The sequence below is a fragment of the Callospermophilus lateralis genome, chromosome 4 (assembly GCF_048772815.1).
Source record: "Callospermophilus lateralis isolate mCalLat2 chromosome 4, mCalLat2.hap1, whole genome shotgun sequence".
NCBI lineage: Eukaryota > Metazoa > Chordata > Mammalia > Rodentia > Sciuridae > Callospermophilus > Callospermophilus lateralis.
Genome location: NC_135308.1, coordinates 25,089,756 through 25,112,124, shown reverse-complemented (window position 1 = coordinate 25,112,124; position 22,369 = coordinate 25,089,756). Strand labels below are relative to the sequence as shown.

Here is a 22,369-nt window from a genome sequence, read left to right as displayed (position 1 = left end):
TGTCCCATACATTTATATTACTTGGACCACCTCATCTCAGCAAAGTGCTTCTGCTTCTTTGTGCAGGGGGTGATTATTACATATGCATCCTAATCCACAAGCTGGGATTGTGTCAATATTAGCCTACTGTATTATGGAGAGTTGAGTAATAGATTTTTCTTTCTTCAGCTATATATTGCTTGGTGCTTCCTGGGCTCCAGAAACTAGTAACAGCTCACAGAGCCAATCTCATACAGATACAGTTTCTTATTTGTCACAGTCACTCCTACAGCAAGGAATTGTATCACTATCCCATGACTTTAAAAATTTTGCTTTGATTTGAATGCATTTCTCATCTCCTCTTTGAAGCTTAAGAGGGCTTTAGTGGCTCAGTAGTCCCATCCCAAAGCCCTCTTATCATTGATAATATGATAATGTCATATTGGGTACAGCTCAAAAGAGAATCTCTTTAAGCGAGTCCCAACCTCAGAACAATTATTCAGCCCCACGCTACTTTCCTCTGATCTGAAGGCTTCTTTGAAGTCAGTGGGAAACCTTCAGTGTAGGGAGAGGAGGCTAATCCAGTCTTACAAACAAGGCTTCTCTGACAGGCAATTTCCTCTTCCTTCTTCCCCAAGGCTGTGTGAGTTGTTTGTAGGTGGTTACCTGCTTTTGGTTGTCTTGAACAAAGGTTAGCTTTTTCTTTGATTTTATATCTTTATCATATTTTTGCCTGAATCTTTTGAATATTTATGGTAGTGTTTATGGAAGCATTTGATGTAAGGCTGAACAAAAATCAACTCCCTGAATGATTTAGTAATGTATCTTATTAAAAAAAATGTTGGTAAGCTTAACTTTAAAAAACAACGTCATTGAAGAATAATATGTATGAAACTGCTTATATTTAAAGTGTACAATTTGGCACACTTTGACAAACGTATATATTCAATGAAATCATCACCACAATTCGGATAATTAACATATTAACCGCCTCCAAATGTTTCCTCTTGCTTCTGACAGTTCTCAGTTTCTTTCCTGTGGGAGTTTTAACCATTCTCAGGTAACCAGCAATAAGTTTTTTTTTTGGTCACTGTTATTTAATTTGCATTTTCTGAACTTTTATATAAGTAGAATCATAGAGTATGTGCTTTTTCCACCTGGCTTCTTTCACTCAGCATAATCATTTTGAGGTTCATTCATATAGTTTTATGTATTACTTTTTTTTTTGTATCAAGTATTGAACCCAAGGGTTTTCAACCACTGAGCTATATACTCGGCCCATTTTATTTTTTATTTTGAGACAGGGTTTTGCTAAGTTGCTTAGGGTCTTGTTAAGTTCCTGAGTCTGGTTTTGAACTTGTGATCCTCCTGCCTCAGCTTCCCGAACCTCTGGGGTTACAGGCATGCACCATGTATTACTTTATACTGTATTTTGTCATATGAATATACCACAATTTGTTTATCCATTTCCCAGATGATGGACTTGTGGGTTATTTCTAGTTTTGGGCTATTACAGATATAGCTATTATGAACAGTCTTATACAAGTCTTGTATGGGCATTTGCTTAAATTTCTCTTGGGAATATATCTGGAAGTGGAATGATTGGATCATGTACTAGGTATATACCTAACTTAAAGAAACTGCTAAACTGTTTTCTAAAGTGGTTGCTGTATTTTACATTCTCATCAGCACTATATGATTATTTCAGTTACCTTACAACTTCCTCAACCCATGTTATTATCAGCCTTTTTAATTTTGGCCACTATAAAATTGTGTAGTAATAACTCATTATAGTTTTAATTTGCATTTCCCTAAGGACTAATGATATTAGGCATCTTTACATTTACTTATTTACCATCTATATATTGTCCTTTGTGAAGTATGTGTTCAATTATTTTTCTCATAAAAAATTATTATTTTGGTGCTGGGGATTGAACCCAAGATATTTTTTTTAAATATGTATTTTTTATTTGTCCTAATTAGTTATACATGGCAGTAGAATGCATTTTGACATATCATACATAAATAGAGTATAACTTCTCATTCATCTGGTGATGTAGAGTTACACAAGTCAAGTAATCATATATACATATAGGGTAATAATGTCTGATTCATTCTTCTATATTTTGTGCCCCTATGTTCCCTCTCTTTCGTTCATTCCCTTCTGTCTAATCCAAAGTACCTCTATTCTCCCCACCCTTATTATGAATTAGCATCCAAATATTAGAAAAAACATTGGGCATTTTGTTCTTTGGGACTGGCTTATTTCACTTAACATAATATTTTCCAGTTCCATCCACTTACTGGCAAAATGCCATAGTTTCATTCTTCTTTAAGGTTGAGTAATATTCCGTGTGTGTGTGTGTGTGTGTGTGTGTGTGTGTGTGTGTATGGCACAGTTTCTTTATCCATTCATCTGTTGAAGGGCACCTAGGTTGGTTCCATCATTTGGCTATTGTGAATTGAGCTGCTATAAATATTGATGTAGCTGCATCATTGTAGTGTGCTGTTTTTAAGTCCTTTGGGTATAAATCTAGGAGTGAGATGACTGGGTCAAATGGTGTGAACCCATGGATCTTGTTCATGTTAGTCATGTGCTCTATCATTGAGCTCTTGATTTTTTGATCTACCTTGGCTCTTGATTTTTTAAACTATTGAATTTTGAGAATTCTTTATATATTTTGCGTACAAGTACTTTGTCAGATATGATTTGCAAATATTATCTCACAGTCTTTGCCTTCTTCTATTTTTATTGCCTTAACTGCCTTTGAACAGTAGATGTCTTAATTTCAATGAACTTCAATTTATCAATTTTCCCCCCTAGGGATAATTATTATGGTATTTCTTAGAAGTTTTCACGTAACTTTATAAATTTTTTCTTCTATTTTTCCCTAAAAATATTGTAGTTTTACCCTTTACCTAAGTCTGCTTCATTTTGAGCTCATTTTGTACATGGTACAAGATATGGATTGAAATTTCCTTTTTTGGGGTATGGATATCCAATTGTTCTAGCATTATTTGCTGGAAAAACCTATCTGTTCTCCACTGTATTAGGTTTATATCTTGTTGAAAATCAATCAATCCTATAAATCCATTTTTGAACTCTATTCTCTTTAACATTTTTAAACTTTTTTTTTAAACATTACACATGTCTATTAGTTTTTGTCATTGTTGAGTTGTAGTAGTTTAAAATATGCTCTGGATATTAACCCTTATCAGATACATGATTTGCAAAATTTTCTCCCTTTCCTTCACTACCTTTTTACTCTGTCAGTCATATCCTTTGATGTATAAATTTGCCTAGTTTTTAAGCGTCTAGTGTGTCCCGTGAAATAATTATGTCTCTTAAGGTAAAACTATGCTGAATGTTTCCTATGAAAGGCTGCTAAGCAAAAACCGCAGTATTAGTTATCTATTGATGCATAAGAAATTACCCCACTCCTGAGTGGCTTAAAACAATAATAAATTTAAAAAAATCATTCATAGCTTCTGTGGGTCAGAGCTTGGGAGTAGTTTCTGGTTAGGCAATTTGGTTAAGATTTCTCATGAGTTTCAGTCAGATTCTTCCAGAGGAAGCAATCATAAATTTTAATGGGGCTGGAAGTTCTTTTTCCAAGATGGCTTAATTACATGTCACATTGGTGCTTGCTGTTGGTAGGAGGACTCAGTTCTCTCTCATATGAACTTTTATACAAGGCTTCTTGAGTATCCTTATGACTTGGTGTTGTTGTGGGGTGTGAACTGATAAATACAATCAATAAGCGTGTAAGTTATAGGTTATAGATTAGAAAAAAATATAGATTATAGACATAAGATTTTGACAAGTGAGAAAAGACCATTATAAAGCAAGAACTGTTGTAGAAAGGCCCAAGACTCCATTTTGTTGCCTTCTATAAAAATACTGTGACAAGAGCTGTTTCCAAGAAACTGAGATGAAAGCTGTTTTCTTATAATATATTGTTTTCTGTACTTTGTACCCTACAAAGTGTACTTAACCCAGGATGCGGTGGTCTTGGTGACCCAAGACATTGAATTGATCCTCACCCCTGCTAACCACCTGCTCAAACTCAGGATACGGTTGTCTAACACCTGCTTATACCCAAGATGGGATTGTCTTGAGTTGCTGTGCTAATTGCTGTCTTAGGTTCTATGACTGGCTTGCTTGCATGACACTAAGGAAAGTCCCTGAGCTGGGTTTTTGTCCTTAAATTCCCAAGATATAGGCCAGGAAATTGCTGTTCTCCCACAGAGCTTCAGTCTCTATGGGTGGGTGACAGTCCCTGGCCAGGTATAAATAAAGCTCTCTTTGATTTGTATTCAGACTTAGAGTGTCTTCTCAAGCGACTCCCCATAACAGTGTCTGGCTTCCCCAAAGCAAGTTCTTCAAAAGAACAAGCTGGAAGCTGCATTAGCCTTGGACACAACACAAAAAAAATAGGATGATAAGACAAAAGTAAAAGCATGGTTTCTGATTTTTCACTTATTCCATCAGACACTTGAAGGATTTTTAGGCTAAGATTGAGGATCAGAATATGATGGAATTATTTCCATGATGACATTTTTGAAATTCTGGGCAAGTGGAGATAACCAGAGATATTGAACTATTGGAGACAGACCATAGGAACAGAGATCTTCTGAGTCTAAGTGAGCTAGGATTTAGCCATCCTGTGTGAGCCTAACCAGGATCCAGAGAATGTCTGGCACTTGAGGACTGAAGCATTGATTCCTCCAGAGACAGCACCATGAGTAGAAGTTGGTGCTCTTCTTGTGTGTGTATGGTGGCGATAATGGTGTGTCTTCCTTAGTGGCTTCAAAGGCAGAAGATAAAGGGCAGGAGCAGAAGAAGCAATCAGGGGACACAGTGAATCTGGCAGGTGGGTGCATGAACATCTGGAAGGTCTGGAGACCCTTTGGGACCATCTGAAGGTTGTTCATTTCTGGCAATAAAGCCAATGGTACCTTGTGCCATCACAATTTACATGTCAAAGGAAGTATGACTTATTTCCAGATAATTATTATAAATCCATGCGATATTTAAAAACAATAAGCTATAACCAACATTTCCTACCATTAGCCAAAGAGGGTATCAAGAGTCACAGGAACATCCATGGCAAATATTCAGACAAAATGTGGCTACCCTAAATGGGGCTGTAGCATTTATTCCAGCAGTTGTTTGTAGGCCTGTTTGATTGTCCATTCTTTCAAAACAGGCAGAAAACAATCCTCTGTGTTTATAAGTGCTCATTTCAGAATCCTCAGATCAAATATGTCTGTTTATAGCTTAAGCAATCTGTGAAATTTTATTTATTTTTTCTTGGCAGTGGTGAGGATCAAACCCAGGGCCTCGAGCATGCAAGGCAAATCTCTACCACTGAGTTATAGCTCCACCCTGAGAAATTGTTTTATAAACTGTTTTCAGAATCAGAACACCCAAAGCACAGACACCACAAAGTTAGCATTTGGTTTTTGACCAGTTGTCAATTTACAAAACACCAAATGTTTTTCTCTACCTCATCCAGCACTAAAAAAGAGATACATTGGCACTGGAATTGGAGTTGGAAATGGAATTCTTGCCATGGAATAATAAACTATTAGAAACAAGGTAATTAGAAAGGAAATGAACTAGCAGAGGCCTCAAGCTCCGTGTTACTGTGCATTCACACATCTCATGGGAAGAAGCTAATTCCTCAAAATGAGTCCCTGCGATGCAGGTGCTCCTGTGGCGTCATCCTGGGGTTAGGGTCCTGGAGGGCAGAGTTGCAAAGCAGTAAGTCCTGCTGCCCCTTGCAAGAATGGCATTTTTGTTTATTGAGATTATGGCATGCTAGAGTATTCTAATTTGCTTAAATTTCAGTAGCTTAATTTTGTAGCAGCAGGGACCTATTTTGTCTGAGCAAGATTTCTCTTTTCTGAGTCTCCAGTGGAGTTGTGAATGCAGGAAAATGTTCAGTTCTAATAGGGGTAATGATAAAAACATAATTATAATCCCCACCAGCCCACAAATGGGGCTCACCATGTAGTTTGTTTCTCAAGTGCTTTGGAAAAAAGAAAGCTATATAAATGCTAAATAACAACATAACGTGTCAAAATGCTCTCTATGGGAGGAAGAATAACCAAATCAAACTGGAAAAGGGATCATCTGAAATAGAAAATAAATACCTTTTTAATTTCATTAAGAATGACAAAGTAAAAGTACTGATTAATAATGACAATCAATTATCATGTAAGTATCTATGCCTGCCATTTAAGTATTATATTTACTCTATAAAATATAGTAGGTAGGTATAAACAAAAGCTAATATAAAATGTAAGTCCTCATGGGATAGCTGTAGAAATGCTGAATATTGTCCCCACAGCTAGGGGACTGCCTCACTCAATTATATGCTCCATTTTGCACAGTAGAGAGCATCAAATAATTGATTCACAAGTCATAGCTGAACTGAAACTTGGGAAAGCACCAAGGAATATCTGAGACAATTAAGTTGAGCTAAATGCCTTAATGTTGGTGAGAACACAGCATCTGTGGGAGCTTTTGGGGAAAAAATATGTAGAGCAAGTAAATAGGAAAAAATGAAACCAAAGAATAGTTTTGAGAGGTTTTTGTAGGAAATGAAGTTTTAAAACAATGTCTTAACCTCATATATTTTTTCACAGTATATGAAATGGCAGAAGACTATATCTGCAAATCATTCACTGTTTTACTTTCTTTTCTTGGTGTCTGTTTATGGTACAAAAACTCTATGCTTTACCTCCAGATTATTTAAAATATTTAAAAGACAATGTGTTATTCTATTTTTATTTGTTAAGGAAATGAACAGAATAGACAGATACTTAATAGAAAGTTCCGATACCTCTAGGTTAGGAATTAAGGGAACAAATGAGAGTCAAGTAGTGGTAAATAAATTTGTGTTTCAGATTTTACCATTTTCCCTGGCAAATGGAATAATTACAGTGCCTTGTTCTCCTTGTCTATAATATAAACTTAAAATAGCCCTGTGTTCAAGGGGCAATGCGATGAAAGGGTGAATATGCATGCTCCATCAGCATTTCCTGTCAGAAAATTTTCTACAGTGTGTGGGTATCCTAAGCTGAGGTGCCATTACTTTACGAAAGAAACACTTAATCTAATTGGAAAAGCTCAATGCTATTGGCTTAGGGTACAGGGTATGTCGTATGCATTTCTGCCTGGCACATAGGAGACACTTGATAAATACATGGACAGAATTTCTACAGCCTGAGTGAGCCTCCTTGGAGGTTAGAGATGATATTTATCTTCATCACAATGGGGTCATCCTATCTTAATGATTTATTGAATCATTATTTTCATATAATAAATTTATGGTTTATTTTTCGGGAGGAGAACATGGAGAGTAATGAAATACTATTTTGGAAGTTGCTTGAACTTCTTCAATAAATGCTTCACCTAAGTAGAAATGCTACATTATTTTAGTAGAAGGTATTCTATTTTTATATTACGGCCAAAAGGGACGAGAAGCAAAGATGTGATTGCAGTATGTGAATCATCTTTAGTTCTTGCCACAAGTGTTGGATATAGCATTATAGCCCTTTTTTGTTATATTGTAAGGAAGAATTAGAGATGGTTATTGTTTTCAGAGGGATTGCTTCTGCACTGAAGTCTTAGCCATTTATGTAGGCTGAGTCTTTGGGGAAGAATTTATCATTCTTGCTTTCCAAGAGAAAGCCCATGTTAGGCCACCATGTCCCTGAACTCAATAATAGTTTCAAATAAAGCATCTGAACCCTATAGTTTTAAGAGCAATAGAAAGAAGTGCTGGCTGCTCTTGATGACTAAGTTTGTCATGCTACAGCTCTTATTTGCTGGGCAGTTTTATGGGAGTAAACTGATTCACAGTCATCAGGGGAGAAAGGTCAATTTGTGGAGTGCAGCTTTCCCATTCATCACCATACTTTATAGCCTTGTTGGTGATTTCATTATCCGATATCAAACTAGTCATTTTGGTCTTGTTAATGCTTTTCCTTAACCTGTATATTTTTCTGCCATAAACAAAGGAGAGCTGCATATGTTAGATATGGTATTTTTCCATTTCAGCTATTTCAGACTGGGATCACTGACACCATGGTCAACAAAGAAGGTTTCATTAATTGGCTTGGGGTGGTCTGGCTTGTATACTGAGCACTCTTCCTCCCCTTTATCACTCTCCCTATTCCCATCAATTTCAAGAGTCTGAGATGATCTACGAAGTCAGCAGAGTTGGGTGTTGCTAGAGAAATGGCCCTGGAAGAAAGGCAACTTGGAAAGTGTATTAAGAAGTCATTTCACAGCTGTCAGAGCAAAGCAACTTGGATTTAGCCTTTGTACCCAAAGTACAGTGACCATAGGAAATCTTCATGGGCCATTCTATTCAGTTAAGAAACCTTAAGTAGAAACAGAGAGTCAAAAGCATTTAAAACCTGTCTGTGGATTAGTGTAGGCTGTAAGGTCACTAAGCATAATCTGTCAATATAAAACAAGCATTCCTATTTTAAAAGAATAATACTATATGCCGTTTGTGGCAAATACTTCCTCTTCTTCTTTTTTCTTTTTTTAACTGGGGGAATTTGACCACTGATCCACATCCCAGCCATGTTTTGTATTTTATTTAGAAACAGGATCTCTCTGAGTTGCTTAGCATCTGGCTTTTGCTGAGGCTGGCTTTGAACTCGTGATCCTCCTGCCTCAGCCTCCCTCCTGAGCTGCTGGAATTATAGGCGTATGCCACCGCACCAGGCTTCCTCTTCTATTAAGTTAGTTCTATTGATAATCTGTATGAACCAGTTTGCATATAAGTGAACCATATAAGACATAGGTCTCATTCCATAATAAATCTGATTGTTTCATTTAGCGTTTCTCTCATCCTCATGGTATTCTGGCATATAGATTGCTGAACTGTGTGGACTCTGTCATACCAGGACTATCAGAGAGAAAGAAAGATGTATGTGCAGTTTGTTCCTCATTTAAACTTCAAGAGCCTATTTAGTACCTGCCCCATAGGCATTTTTCTGTTTCCAGAAATGAAAATTTAAGCCAAAGGAAATCTGGCAAAGGTCTTTCAGGTTATCAGAATTCTAGGCAGAAAGTCTATGCCTGTGTCCCAAGATCTGTCACTTAAAATTACACATACACAGCACAAGTTTTCATATCTCTGGTTGTATATAAAGTATATTGACATCAATTTGTGTCTTTATACATGTACTTTGGATACAAAGGCTTTTCTGTATATCAATGACAAATCCTCTGAGAAGGAAATGAGGAAAACTACTCCATTTACAATAACCTAAAAAAAAAAAAGATACTTAGGAATCAACTTAACGAAAGAGGTGAAAGATCTATACAATGAAAACTACAGAACCCTAAAGAAAGAAATCAAAGAAGACCTTAGAAGATGGAAATATCTACCTTGCTCTTGGATAGGCAGAATCAATATTATCAAAATGACCATACTACCAAAAGCACTATACAGATTTAATGCAATTCTGATCAAAATCCAAATGGCATTCCTCATAGAAATAGAAAAAGCAATCATGAAATTCATCTGGAAAAATAAGAGACCCAGAATAGATAGCTAAAGCAATCCTTAGCAGGAAGAGTGAAGCAGGTAGCATCACTATAACAGACCTTAAACTATACTACAGAGCAATAGTAACAAAAACAGCATGGTATTGGCACAAAAACAGACTGGTAGACCAATGGTACAGAATAGAGGACACAGAGACTAATCCACAAAATTACAATTATCTTATATTAGACAAAGGTGCCAAAAACATGCACTGGAGAAAAGATAGCCTCTTCAACAAATGATGCTGGGAAACTTGGAAATCCATATGCAACAAAATGAAATTAAACCCCTATCTCTCACCATGCACAAAACTCAACTCAAAGTGGATCAAGGACCTACGAATTAAAGAAGAGACCCTGCATCTAATAGAAGAAAAAGTAGGCCCTAATCTTCATCATGTGGGATTAGGCCCCAACTTCTTTAATAAGACTCCTATAGCACAAGATTAAAATCAAGAATCAATAAATGGGATAGAATCAAACTAAAAAGTTTCTTCTCAGCAAAAGAAACAATCTGTGAGGTAAATAGAGAGCCTACATCCTGGGAACAAATTTTTACCCCTCACACATCAGATAGAGCACTAATCTCTAGGGTATATAAAGAACTCAAAAAGCTAAGCACCAAAAAACCAAATAACTCTAATGGTTATGTACATGGATATTTCGTCTCTTTCCACCAGATGGTGATGCTAGGTAAATAGAAGGTACTGAATAGTGAATTGAATTTATTTTTCATAACACACATTAGTACCCTACTTAGAGGGCTACAGCCCTTTTACACATTTGCATGCATGTATGTGTGCTTGTGTGTTTTAGAAGTCTGCTGGAATCGCCAATTTGCAAAGGTACATGAATGAAAGATGCACAGTTTTTAGAAGAATAAAATGAACTTTGTACAGGTCTAAAACAAGCCTTAGGATCACGTCTCCAGCTCCCTCTCCATTTCCTAATGAAGTTAGAAAGATTAAAATATCTGTTGGGTAGATGTGGCTCTGCATTTCAAGCATCTTCACAGTCTCTCATCATTTTTGATGATTTAGTAATAATGTAGGGTACAGCAAGGTAGTTGACGTTCTTCCACAAAGTATCAGAATTGTTTTTCATTTTAATATACTTTTTAAACTTAAAAATCATAAAATTTTCCTTAGAGTGACAGTTAAGCTTCAATATTTATGACCTTCCAATTGCTCTAGCCGTTTAGGAAAAAATTAAAATGAGCCCTCAAGTAAAATTTAAGTGGAAAAGATTAAAATTCAGAATTATGGACTTTTCTCATTTGAATGAATCCTTACTTTTTTTTCCTGGAAGTTTTATGTGCGAGGCCTAGATTCCTTATATTTGACATTCCTTCAAAAAGTACTTCATTTCTCTCTTGAAAATACATGAAACATTTTATTTTTTGAAAGTAAACCCTTTTGGATCAGTACAACTTACCCCACCCAGATTTTGTACTCTCTTTTCACCTACAAAGCCAGCATCCATCCTGCCAAAGATGGGTTCATTCTGGGGCACAAGCTGGGATCTTTTGAGTGAGTGGAAGTGGATCAATGACAGGACACAATTATCTTTAGGGTATTTAAAAATGCTATTAGTTGTGATATCCACATGGCTGATTTGTGATGTGTACTCAAAATTGTTTAATATTTAGCTTCCTTGTGAATTCTTGTTTTCTGATTCATGTGCATTAAGTCTTATGACTAAAAATCCATTGAAGTACAATTTAAGAGTAAATCATTTGTTTCAACAAATATGTGAGTGAACTCTCAACACTATCCAGGTGTTGGGAGTATAGCAGCAAGTATCACTAAATTAAACCATATTTCCTAATCCAAAATGCAGATCTTTAATCATTTCATAATTTTGTGATTGGTCTATTTATTCTAATAGTGTGTTTCTACAGCTATTTACTTGAGTATGTTAATTATTTGGGTTGGGGAGAGGAATAATAAGGGTCTTTTAAGATTGTTATGATGTAATCTCATTACTATGAACTCTAAATGTTGCAAAAAAAGAATATACATGCAATCTATATTATTTTAACAATCTCAGAAAGGAATAAGGAGTCGTGAAAAAGATTAGTTGAAATTGAAACTTTTATTGTGCTTCTTTAAAATATTTGTTTTGTTAAAAAATCCATTACCATTTTCCCCTTAATTTTCCTAATTAACTCTTTCAACAACCGAGTGCTCACTAAACACTGTTTTAGGTGTTGAGAGTATAGCTGCAGATATCATGGACAAAATCTCTGCTCTTGTGGGATTAACATTCTAATAAATCCTAATTAATTAGTTGGGTATTATTGTTATTCAAAAGCTTGTTACATGAACTTACTGAGCTTTATACAAAAGACTCAAGTAGTCATCCATTTCAGTCTTGCTAATAAAGGCACCAAAATGAGTATTTTAGGATTTGATTCCAAGGGGAGCATCATGCAAAGAGAAGTGATAACCCCCCTTTTTCTAGATTTGACCTCTAAGAGAGTAGGGCCAGCTCTGAGAAAAGCAACAACGAAAATGGAGAAATGGTCAGGACTGTTTGGAGCAGGATAGTGATTATGTCCTTCTATTTATGTATGAAAACATTCTAAGAGGCAGAAGGGAAAAGTATCTTTGCATCTGGTCTAGGAGAAAGGTTTTATTGAAAACAACATCTGAAACAAACAAACAAACAAACAAACACCCCAAAATCTAGTCTTGGCCAATTTGGGGATTTTGAGGATGGGGTAAAATTTTAGGCAGAGTTGACCCTATTTCCAAATAAGAAGAATCCCGAGTTTGGGCCTTCCTCTCCCCCCACCTCCCATTTACTCCTTTCTCCATCTGACTAATTTGTGTCCATGTGGGGGAAAGAACTGGTGGTCTGTTCTGTTGACCTGCACTTCCACTGCTACTCTGCTTGCTATTTGCAATTGATGTGAGCATGAACAAATACCTCACTAAGCCTCCACTCTCCCACCTACAAAGTAAAGATAAAAATACCAAACTCAGAAGGATTAAATATAACATATGCAAAGATGCTCTGAAGCAATTAATAACAAGAATTAGCACAACAGGTAATACTTCCTTAAGCAATGAAAATAAAACTCTGAGAAACACAGTAACTCTCTCTATCTGAAGTTACTGTCAGTCTGTGCCTTGGATTACACCACACGTGAAGCTGACTCCTTTCCCTGCAGAAAGCCCTTCTGAAGCCCAGCCTGATCTGATGCCCGGTTACTCACTCTTGCCAGGCTGGTCCCAGATGGAACTTTGTAAGGGACATACTTCCTGTAGATATGACCAACTCTAGAACAGGGAACATCAAACATTTCTCCTCCACACATCCAAACCTAAAGAGGGGAAAGTACAACAAAAGAGAACAGTGAATTTCAAAAAGGATAATTCAACATAATAATTCATAAAGGAATTATTAACAGGATTCATACAAGAGCTTAAAACTCTCTTAAAGTTAATCAATGAATAATTTCTGTTTTAAGTGGCTAACCGAGAAAACACTTTTAAAAATAAAAGAATTAGAGTTTTATGTTATAGTAGTTGGGTTTTTCCTGACAAATTCGTACATGCATGGAAATCGATTTCAGTTCATGACCTGGATTTTCCATTCCCTTCTCCCTCCAGTCCTCTCCCCTCCCTCTACTTCCTCTACTCTATTAGATTTCATTTTGCTTTCTTTTAATTTGTATTGGATTGGCCCTTTATGTAATATTATCCTCCCCTCCTTTTTCTTTATTTTACTCTAGTATCTATACATGAGAGAAAATATTCAACCTTTGAGTTTCTGAGTTTGGCTAAATTCACCCAGCATGATATTCTCCATTTCCATCTGTTTACCTGCAAATGCTATAATTTCATCCTTTTTTTATGGCTTAGTAGCACTTCATTGTGTGTGTGTGTGTGTGTGTGTGTGTGTGTATCTCACAATTTCTTAATCCATTTCTAAATCCAATTTCTAAATCTGGGTTGATTCCATAATTTAGCTATTGTGAATTGTACTGCTATAAATATTGAGGTGGCTGTATTGCTATAGTATGCTGATTTTGGATCTTTTGGGAAGATACCAAGGACTGGGATACCTGGGTCTCATGGTAGTCTCATCCCTAGTTTTTTGAGGAATGTCTATGCTTCTTTCTAGATTGGTTAAACTAGCCAAGTGATTGTATAGTTCCACAACCTTGTCAGCCATTTATTGAAAAACCCATATTTTAGAAACCTAGGTTCATAAAAGCATAGAACCAAAATACTTATTCAGTAAAATATTATTTGTGTATACAATATGTTGGCTTTTAAAAAAATTCTGGTAGAATTTTATTACAAATATTGTATTGAACCAGCACTTAATGCTTTGACTTCTTATTTATATAGATATTTGTTAAGATAATCTGATTGTGAAATCATATGAAGATACAAATCATATAAAGATATGAATTAAAGTGTCAGTCCAAAAACTTAAAATATAAAAAGTGGAATTTTAAAAATGGATGAGTGAGTTAAGGAACCCAAACACATTCATGCTTTAAGTTAAATCTAGTTTCTGAAACAGCAGTGTCAACTTTAAATATCTTCATCACATTCTTATCTCTAACCACCACTGATCTTTTTTTAAGGTACAGATAATCATTGGCTAGTAATGTTGATTCAGAAAATATTAAAGTCAAGGTATGTGTTAAGATGCCATATTTATATATAGTAACAAAAGTTAATTGGTCATATTTTGCTATTAATACACACACATACACATATTATCAGGTTCTACATAACAGACCAGGTGCTATAAAAGGGATAATTATCAAAACACAAATCTAGGCTTTTACACAGGCTATATTTTTAGCAATTTTCATTGCAACAAAAAAAGACTTAAAACAGCTTTAGAGTGGGGTGCAGTGGGATGCACCTGAAGTACTAGGTACTATCTGTTGAACTCATGAGTTCAAGACCAACCCGGGTTATATTGTGAGACCTCATTTAAAAAAAAAAAAAAAGAGAGAAAGTGCCGCAATCCGGCTGCAGCAAAATAACCGGGGGTGACGAGCAACTTGTGTAGATTGATACAGCAGGAGTAGGAGCCGTTTATTGTAGGACAGGAGCGGTATTTATACATTCCACATAGCTTATCTTAATTAGCATAAAATAGATACAGCAGTCAACCAATAAGGAATCTCCACACTTAATGGCTGACTGGCGTTACTTCACAAACCACTCCCTCTGGCATTTTGCCAGGCGCCATCCTGACTTGTTTACAGACTCTAACATTTCTCTGGCAAAATACCAGGCACCATCCTGACTTGTTTACACACTCTAACATGAAAGATATTAACTGATTAAATTTATGTATCAACCTGATATCAAGCTATACTACATATAGCTTGTTTTAAAGTGTAATCCTGAAAAAGATAAAGAGAAATGTTTATGTTATCACTTAAATTTCTTTCCAACTTCTCTAAGAGAATCGTTACCTCAGGAGAAAATTGGTTGAATTATGTATATTCACAAGATACTAATTTTACACAAAAATTGTAAATAAATAGAAAGATCAGCAGAGTAGAGGAAAAGGAACAGGGGAAGGGAGGAAAGAGAGGTAAGGGTAGAGGAAGGGAGACTGAATTTGAGCAAATTATATATTCCATGCATTTATAAACATGTCAGAATGAATCCTATGATATATATAACTAATATGAACCAGAAAAAAGAGAATGGTTGAATAAATAGTGATATGGTAACTGGAAATCCAAGGGAAAGCAATGAAATTATTAAAAAAATACTGTCTCAGGTAGTTAGTACTAGAGGTGCATGCTACTGCACCCCACTCCAAAGCTCTTTTAAATCCTTTTTCTTGCACATTTTTACCCACTTTGGTCATTCCCTTTATAAAGGTACATAAAATTAGGACTTGATGTTGTTTAGTGGTAAAGCACACACCTAGCATGCATTAGGCCCTGGGCTTAATCCCCATGTCAAGTATACTTAAAATTTACCTGGAAATCAGCAGAAGATTTCAGGCCTACAGATAGATCTGGGCCCTTGAGCCCTAAACTATCCATAGTACACTGGTGATATGTATTTTGTGCTACTTAGTTTTTTTAAAAACCTCTCCTTCTGTGGAACAGTGGATATTTTAGATCCTAGAACATCTTGCTATATTTGCCCTTTTTATTTTAAATCTTATATAACTCCAATCTCTTGATATTTTTCCATTTGTTGATTCTATAGCTTAGAATGTTTGTGGTTCCTACCAACTCTATATCATCCACATGCATTTCTGATGTCTTGATCTCAATGACTAATAAATATCTCATCAAATAGAAATTAATACCATGAGTAGTCCTCAACTCAAAGCAACTGAGTATTGTTTTAATAATTTCATTACTTAATAATTTTAATTTAATTATTCTTATAAGAAAATGAGGTGGATAGTCTTGATAAAATTCAGAGAAACTCTTCAAATATTTGAATAACCTAGTATTTGGATGAGATATTTTATACAACCCCAAAGAGATAGTACCAGGATTGACAGCATAGAACTACAATAGAAGATAGATTTCAACCTAGTGGGAGGAAGACATTCCTAATAGAACATGATTGATTAAAGATGAAATGGGCTTCCTGTGTCCTAGATGTGTTGAAATCTGCACTAGATGGCTTAGTTGATGGATAGTAGATGGATAGTTAATCCAGCTGATAGTTTAAGGTAATTCTAATAGCAAGAATTAACATTTATGAATATATTTGTACCCTTTTCATGGATTATTTGATGAAAATGATAGGCTCGCAACTCAATGATAGACTATTGTTTCTCCAATTATATAAACAGGAAAATGGCAGTCTAGAGAAGATAGTAGCTTGTTCAAAACTACATAACTAGTCGCCTCCAGAACTGAGATTTGAAATTTAGTGGTCTAACTCCAGTACCCATATGCATAATCAGTATTTTACCCACTGAGTAAGTAAACTTGTCTGTAAAGGGCCACATTGTAAATACTTTTGCCTTTACAGGTCAGAGGGGTCTCTTTTGCAACCACTCAAACTTGGTAATATGTATAAAACTTTGTTTATAAAAATAGGCAGTGGGTCATAGTTTAATTGACCTTCTTCTATAAGGTACAAAGTACTTCAAAATGCTGATATTCAGTGATTCTAAAATTATATATGTGGGAGATTATATTTTCCAAAATTGAATGCCACAATATCTCCTATTGCACATGCTCTTCTTCCATATGACTTTGGTAGACTCTGACTGAGATGTGGATCTAGGTCCTCTCTCTTTGAGTAGACTTGTGGATTCTTAAACCTGTAGAGTACAGCACAAGTGTCTGAGACTATGCCACAGGCTATGTTAAAGGCAAAACAATTTGTACTCACTTTATGGGGCACTCATTTTTGGCACTCTGAGCTGCCATGTAAAAAAATCTGAGTCCTTAAATTACCTAACCTTAGTTTGAAGAAGTCCAAGACCAATGAGGATCTATGTGTAGATTCTTAAGTCAGCAGCTCAGTTGAGTTTTCAACTGATGGCCACCATCAACGGTCAGACATAGAACCAAAGAGTTCTCTAAATGATTCTTGCATATAACTGTTGAGTCACCCAGGTGAGACACCATATATTTTGGTATAGAAACTTGTGCTTGTTTTGAATTTGGTACCCACAGAATTCATAAATAAAATGTTTTTTGATTGGTGCAGTAAATTTTCTGGGTACTGTGTTATGCAGCAATAGTAATCAGAACTGTATCTTTTCAAATCCAAGATAAAGATGAACTGCTAACAGATAATCAATGTGTTTGGATCCCCTACACATTTCATCTTACCAGGAGATACAGGGCTAGGATTCTCCAATTTCTATGCTCATTTCTTCCTAGGCAAACTGCCAACATATAATTTCTTTGTCTTTAGATGGCCCATGTGATTTGAATGTGAATGGAAGTGATGTGTGACACTCTGGGACAAAGAAATTATGAGTGAACTTCCTTCTCTATCATCTTCTTAATTTATTTTTTCCCTCAGAGTCTCATCAATTGGAGAAGATCAAGAGACGACTTCAGGCCCTGGGAAATGATGGAGTCATTAAATGGACAGGGTCTGGGTTCCTGAAAAATTGCAGAGAGCAGTGCATACTCCTTGTGTTATGGGCCAGGCTATATGGGCAATGACTGAACAGACTCCATTTTACCCTGGGACTCCATGTCATATAAGATATGCTTTTCCCATGGGAACACTCCTCCTCTGTACCTATCAATAGTTGCTTAGCTTAGCATGTTTGGCAAGACAAAATGGCAATTCTTATACAATGCAAAATTGTTCTCTCTTTGGTTTCTATTTTTTTTTGGGCAATGTAACCTGTCAGACACTGATTGTCTAGACATTAGTAACCATTCTCTAACTTGTACTCAACTAGGGTCATTTTGACCCACTTCCCTTCTGCTTGCTTGCTGCTATGCCAACCTGGAAAGTCCCATGGGAAATACCAATGGACCCATTGAATTGTTTCCCTAACTGCTCAGTTCAGCCTCTGTATCCCTGCTTGCTTACAGCTACATCAACCTGGATGTGGTTTTTGCGGTTTTTGCCTGTAAAGACCCTGAAATGCTCAGACTTGGGGCTGTTCCTTGCAGAGACAGTTATGGGTCTTGTGGGGAGCAGTCGCTGGCTGGCTGGCTAACTAAAGACTCTCCAATTCAGACAAAATGGACTTGGTACATTTTCTGAGCAGTCTGCCCCATAACACTTGTCCTCCAATTCTGCACCAGATTGTAACAGAAGTAATAGAGAAAATTTACCAGATTATGTTAAGATTTGGGGTTGTTGCAGCACTAAGTCCACTCTAACTGATAATCCTTTTCTCTTAGTTTCTTCTGACATTTTTAATCTGTTGTAAGAACTATGATTATTCGAGAGGTTATTAGTTTTGCTTTTTAAGGAGAATTTGAAAGTACTTAAGACAGAATAAAGGGGAGATATACAGGAAGGCCGAGAATGTTAGGTAGTACTGTGTTTAATCAAATGTCAGTTTTTATTGTTCAAAGATGAATAAATATAAAGTACAAGAAGCCCTCTTATCATCCACATTAGGAGATAGTAATTTGTTAGCATAGCCTTTTATTTTTATAAAAAGGTGATCATATTGGTTCCATTTGTGGAGGTGGTTAATCTTTCCTGTAGGATTAAGGGATCATGACAAGTGAGGGCAAAATGTGGAACCAAGGCCTAGAGTAATACCTTCTATTTTTTTATCCTTTTTCTATTTTGGGGTTCCTGAGGTCTTATGGAACACATATAAAGTGGACAGAAGTGAACTAAATGCTTCTTCTGAGAGAGTTTGTCAGAGTGAGATCTGCCACATGAGAAAGTTAAATAAGTCATCGTCACCTTTTGTTATGGATTTGTTTGTGTCCCCTGCCAAACTGATATGGTGCAATCCTAACATTCAATGTGATGGTATTGGGAAGTGGGGCCTTCAGGAGATAATTAAGTTTGAGGGTGAAGCCCTCATGAATGGGTTAGTGATTTTGCATGAGAGGATCTGATGAGAAGGTGGCCTTTTGCAATCTGGTAGAGAATTCTCACTGGAACCCAACCGTTTTGGCATTCTAATTTCAGAATCCCAGTGTCCACAACTGGAAGAAATAAATTTCTGCCATTTATAAGTAACTCAGTCTTTGGCACTTTGTTATAGCTGCTCAAATGGATTAAGACTCTTTCCTTTTAAAGATATGACAAAGCAAACTAATAGACGCACAGAAACTTTATTTTCAGAGGGTCACTCTAATATAGTTTCTAAAGATCTGTGTATCAGTTTCTCATTGATACATAACAGATTACCATAAATTTAGTGGCTTAAAACAACTTACATTTATCATCTCACGGTTCTTTGGTTAGAAGCCCATTTGGGCTCAGCTGCGTTCTCTACCTACATTCTCACAAGGTTGAAGTCTAGGTGTGTACTGGACTGAGTTCTGATCTGGAGCCTCTGTGGAAGAATCTACTTCCATTTAGATTATTGGCAGTTGTAGGAAGAGGGCCATTTCAGAATTTTGCCTACCACCATTTCTAATGAAAATTCATGTCTTTTATCACTAACCTACTCCTTATTCTTAAAATTCTATCAGATTTTTTTTTTTTTTTTTTTTTTTTAAAGAGCAAAGTCAAATTTAGGATACTTCTGCCTGGATTTTTTAAACATTAAATTCAGTGTTAAGAAAGAACCCTGATTTATTTATCTTTGTCTGTACTATCACTATGATCACTTAAAAACATAAATCTGAGCGTATTATGCCTTCATTAAAATCCATCAGTGGTTTTCTATTGGTCTTAGGGTAAAATTATAACTCCTCAATAAGTTTTCCAGCCTTGCAAAGTCTTTTTGTCTCTTAATCACTATTCTCTCATTCCCCTGGCCAGAGTGATATTTGAATCCTCAGAAGGGAGCAAATTTCCCCTCCTTAGGGCTTGTTGCCATGTTCTCTCTAAAGGGATTTCTACCTCCCTCACCCCCTTCCTGCTTTCATAACGCTTTCCTACTTCCTACTTATTTTCCAGATTTTAGCTTAACTGTTACAACTGAGCCCTTTGATTTGGCCAGGACTCCTGTTTTATGCTCTCATTCCATCTGTACTTTCCTTCTACATATTTCATTTTAGTAGTTCTCCCTTATTCATGGTTTTGTTTTTCATGGCTTCAGTGACCCATGGTCAACCACAGTACAAAAATATTAAATGGAGAATTCCAGATTGAGAGAGAGATAGAGATAGAGAGAGATAGAGATAGATAGATAGATAGAGAGAGAGAGAGAGAGAGAGCACATTCACACAACTTTTGTTCTAGCATAGTGCTACAATCATTCTATTTTATTATTTTTATTATTGTTAATCTCTTATTGTGCCTAACTTACAGATTAAACCTTATTCTAGGTATGCTTGTATTTAGGAAGAAAACATAGTACATATAATGATAGGTGTTACCTGTGGTTTCAACATCTACTGGGTGTCTTAGAACACATTCCCCTCAGATAAGTGGGAAGTGCTGTGATTGAGTCAATAAATATGCAGTGAGCACTTACTGTATGCCTGACATCCTTTACTGGAATCATGTGTGACTGATTAATGTTCTGAACTTATAAAGGTTTCTTTCAAATGGAGGCTGCAATTATGATAACCATAATTAAGTAATTTATTTGTATGATTCATTTAGTGTTTGCTTTCTCTCATTGGATTATAGGTTCTGTGATTATTTAATTCATTATTATGTCTTCAAGTATCTAAGGAGGGTTCAGAACATAATAAATATTCAAGTATTTGTTAAGTGGTTGAGTATAATCACCTCTTATTTTAATTATGTGTATGCTCCTCCTTGTAAAGAGGACTTCTAGGCTTTTACAACATAGTGTTGCTTCATACAACCCAAGGCCATCTTGCTTTTTTACCATAAATGTATCATTTTGATTTTTCCAAACCTAAAAGCTATTTTCATTTCTCTACCATGAATATCGCCGTACACTTTTTCGTTTTTTTCATTCTTCTTCATGAAACTCTATGTATTTCAGTAGAAATATCCACATCCTGACACAGTAAGTGATATGTTTAGATAACTGTGTGGGAACATAGTTCACTCAGAAAGCACAGCTGTTGCGGTATTTATCAAGTATACATTTATTTTGAAAGACATTTTATATATTTATATTTTATGCAGGTTTATATTTTCAAAAAATATTCCTGGCAGTATGATGTGATGATAGTCTTTTTAAAAAAACTATGTCATGCCATTCTTAAAGTATCTAATTCTTAGAGAAATGTTTTACATTTGCAAATAATGTGTCTTCTTTTTGACAACATAAATATTTTAAAGAAATGTTATTTTACCCATGACTGAACATAGAGGTTTTTAAACATAATGTAGCTCAAATTGACTGAATAATTGAATGTTTGCCTTATTTTAAAATCACTTTTTGATATCAGCCACAAACTGGAATTTAGACATAAAGAATGTTAAATTGAATGGAATCATACAATTATACTGGTCACATGGAATATAAAATTAGCTTTAGTAAGAAATTGATCGTCAGGAGCATAATAAAAGAACATTTTTCAATGTAAATGAAGCATACTATACTATATGGAAATAGTGATCTAAATTGTCAAAAAATATTTATGAATACATTTACTTCCCAAATTGCTATCTCTCTCTTCATCCGCTATTCATCTCTCCCTCCTTTCTCTTTTTACTCAGGCTATCCTGGCTTCTTTTCTGTTCTTCCCACAAGCTAGATACTCTCCTACCTTAGGGCATTTTTTGATTCTTCCCTCTGCTGGAATTTTCTTTTTCCAGGGCTCCACATGGCTAAATACCTCATTCTCTTCAAGTTTTAGCTTTGAATACTCCTGCTCCAAAGACCTTCTTACCCTGGACTCTCAGTGCTCATCACCATTCTTTGCTTCTGTTCCCATAGCACACACCACCTTCTAACTCAGTAGATATCTCAATTATTTACTGTGTACATTGTTTACAACAAGGATAAGAATCACTGTGCTGCCTCACAGTCATGCCTCAAGTAGTTGGTGCTCAGTATTTTTAAATGAATGGATGATTGAATGAATTATTGGCTTATTAATACAAATTAATGTTTATTACAGACAACTCAATTGCTTTATGATTACCCATCCTATGACTGCTATTAAAAATAACCTAGATGCCCTTTAGTAGATGAATGGATAAAGATGAATGGCATATATACACAATGGAATATTACTCAGCAATAAAAGAGAATAAAATCATGGCATTTGCAGGTAAATGGATGGAGTTGGAGAATATAATGCTAAGTGAAGTT

General features: G+C 35.7%; 1 protein-coding gene across 1 annotated transcript in view; it reads right to left on the bottom strand.

Annotated features, from left to right (window-relative positions):
• Positions 1–22,369, bottom strand: part of Galntl6 (polypeptide N-acetylgalactosaminyltransferase like 6) — a 1,038,819-nt gene that overhangs the window by 69,049 nt on the left and 947,401 nt on the right. Inside the window, exon 9 of the mRNA XM_076852362.1 lies at positions 12,777–12,884. Within this exon, the coding sequence (XP_076708477.1) occupies positions 12,777–12,884 (108 nt within the window). The remainder of the gene's footprint in view (positions 1–12,776; positions 12,885–22,369) is intronic.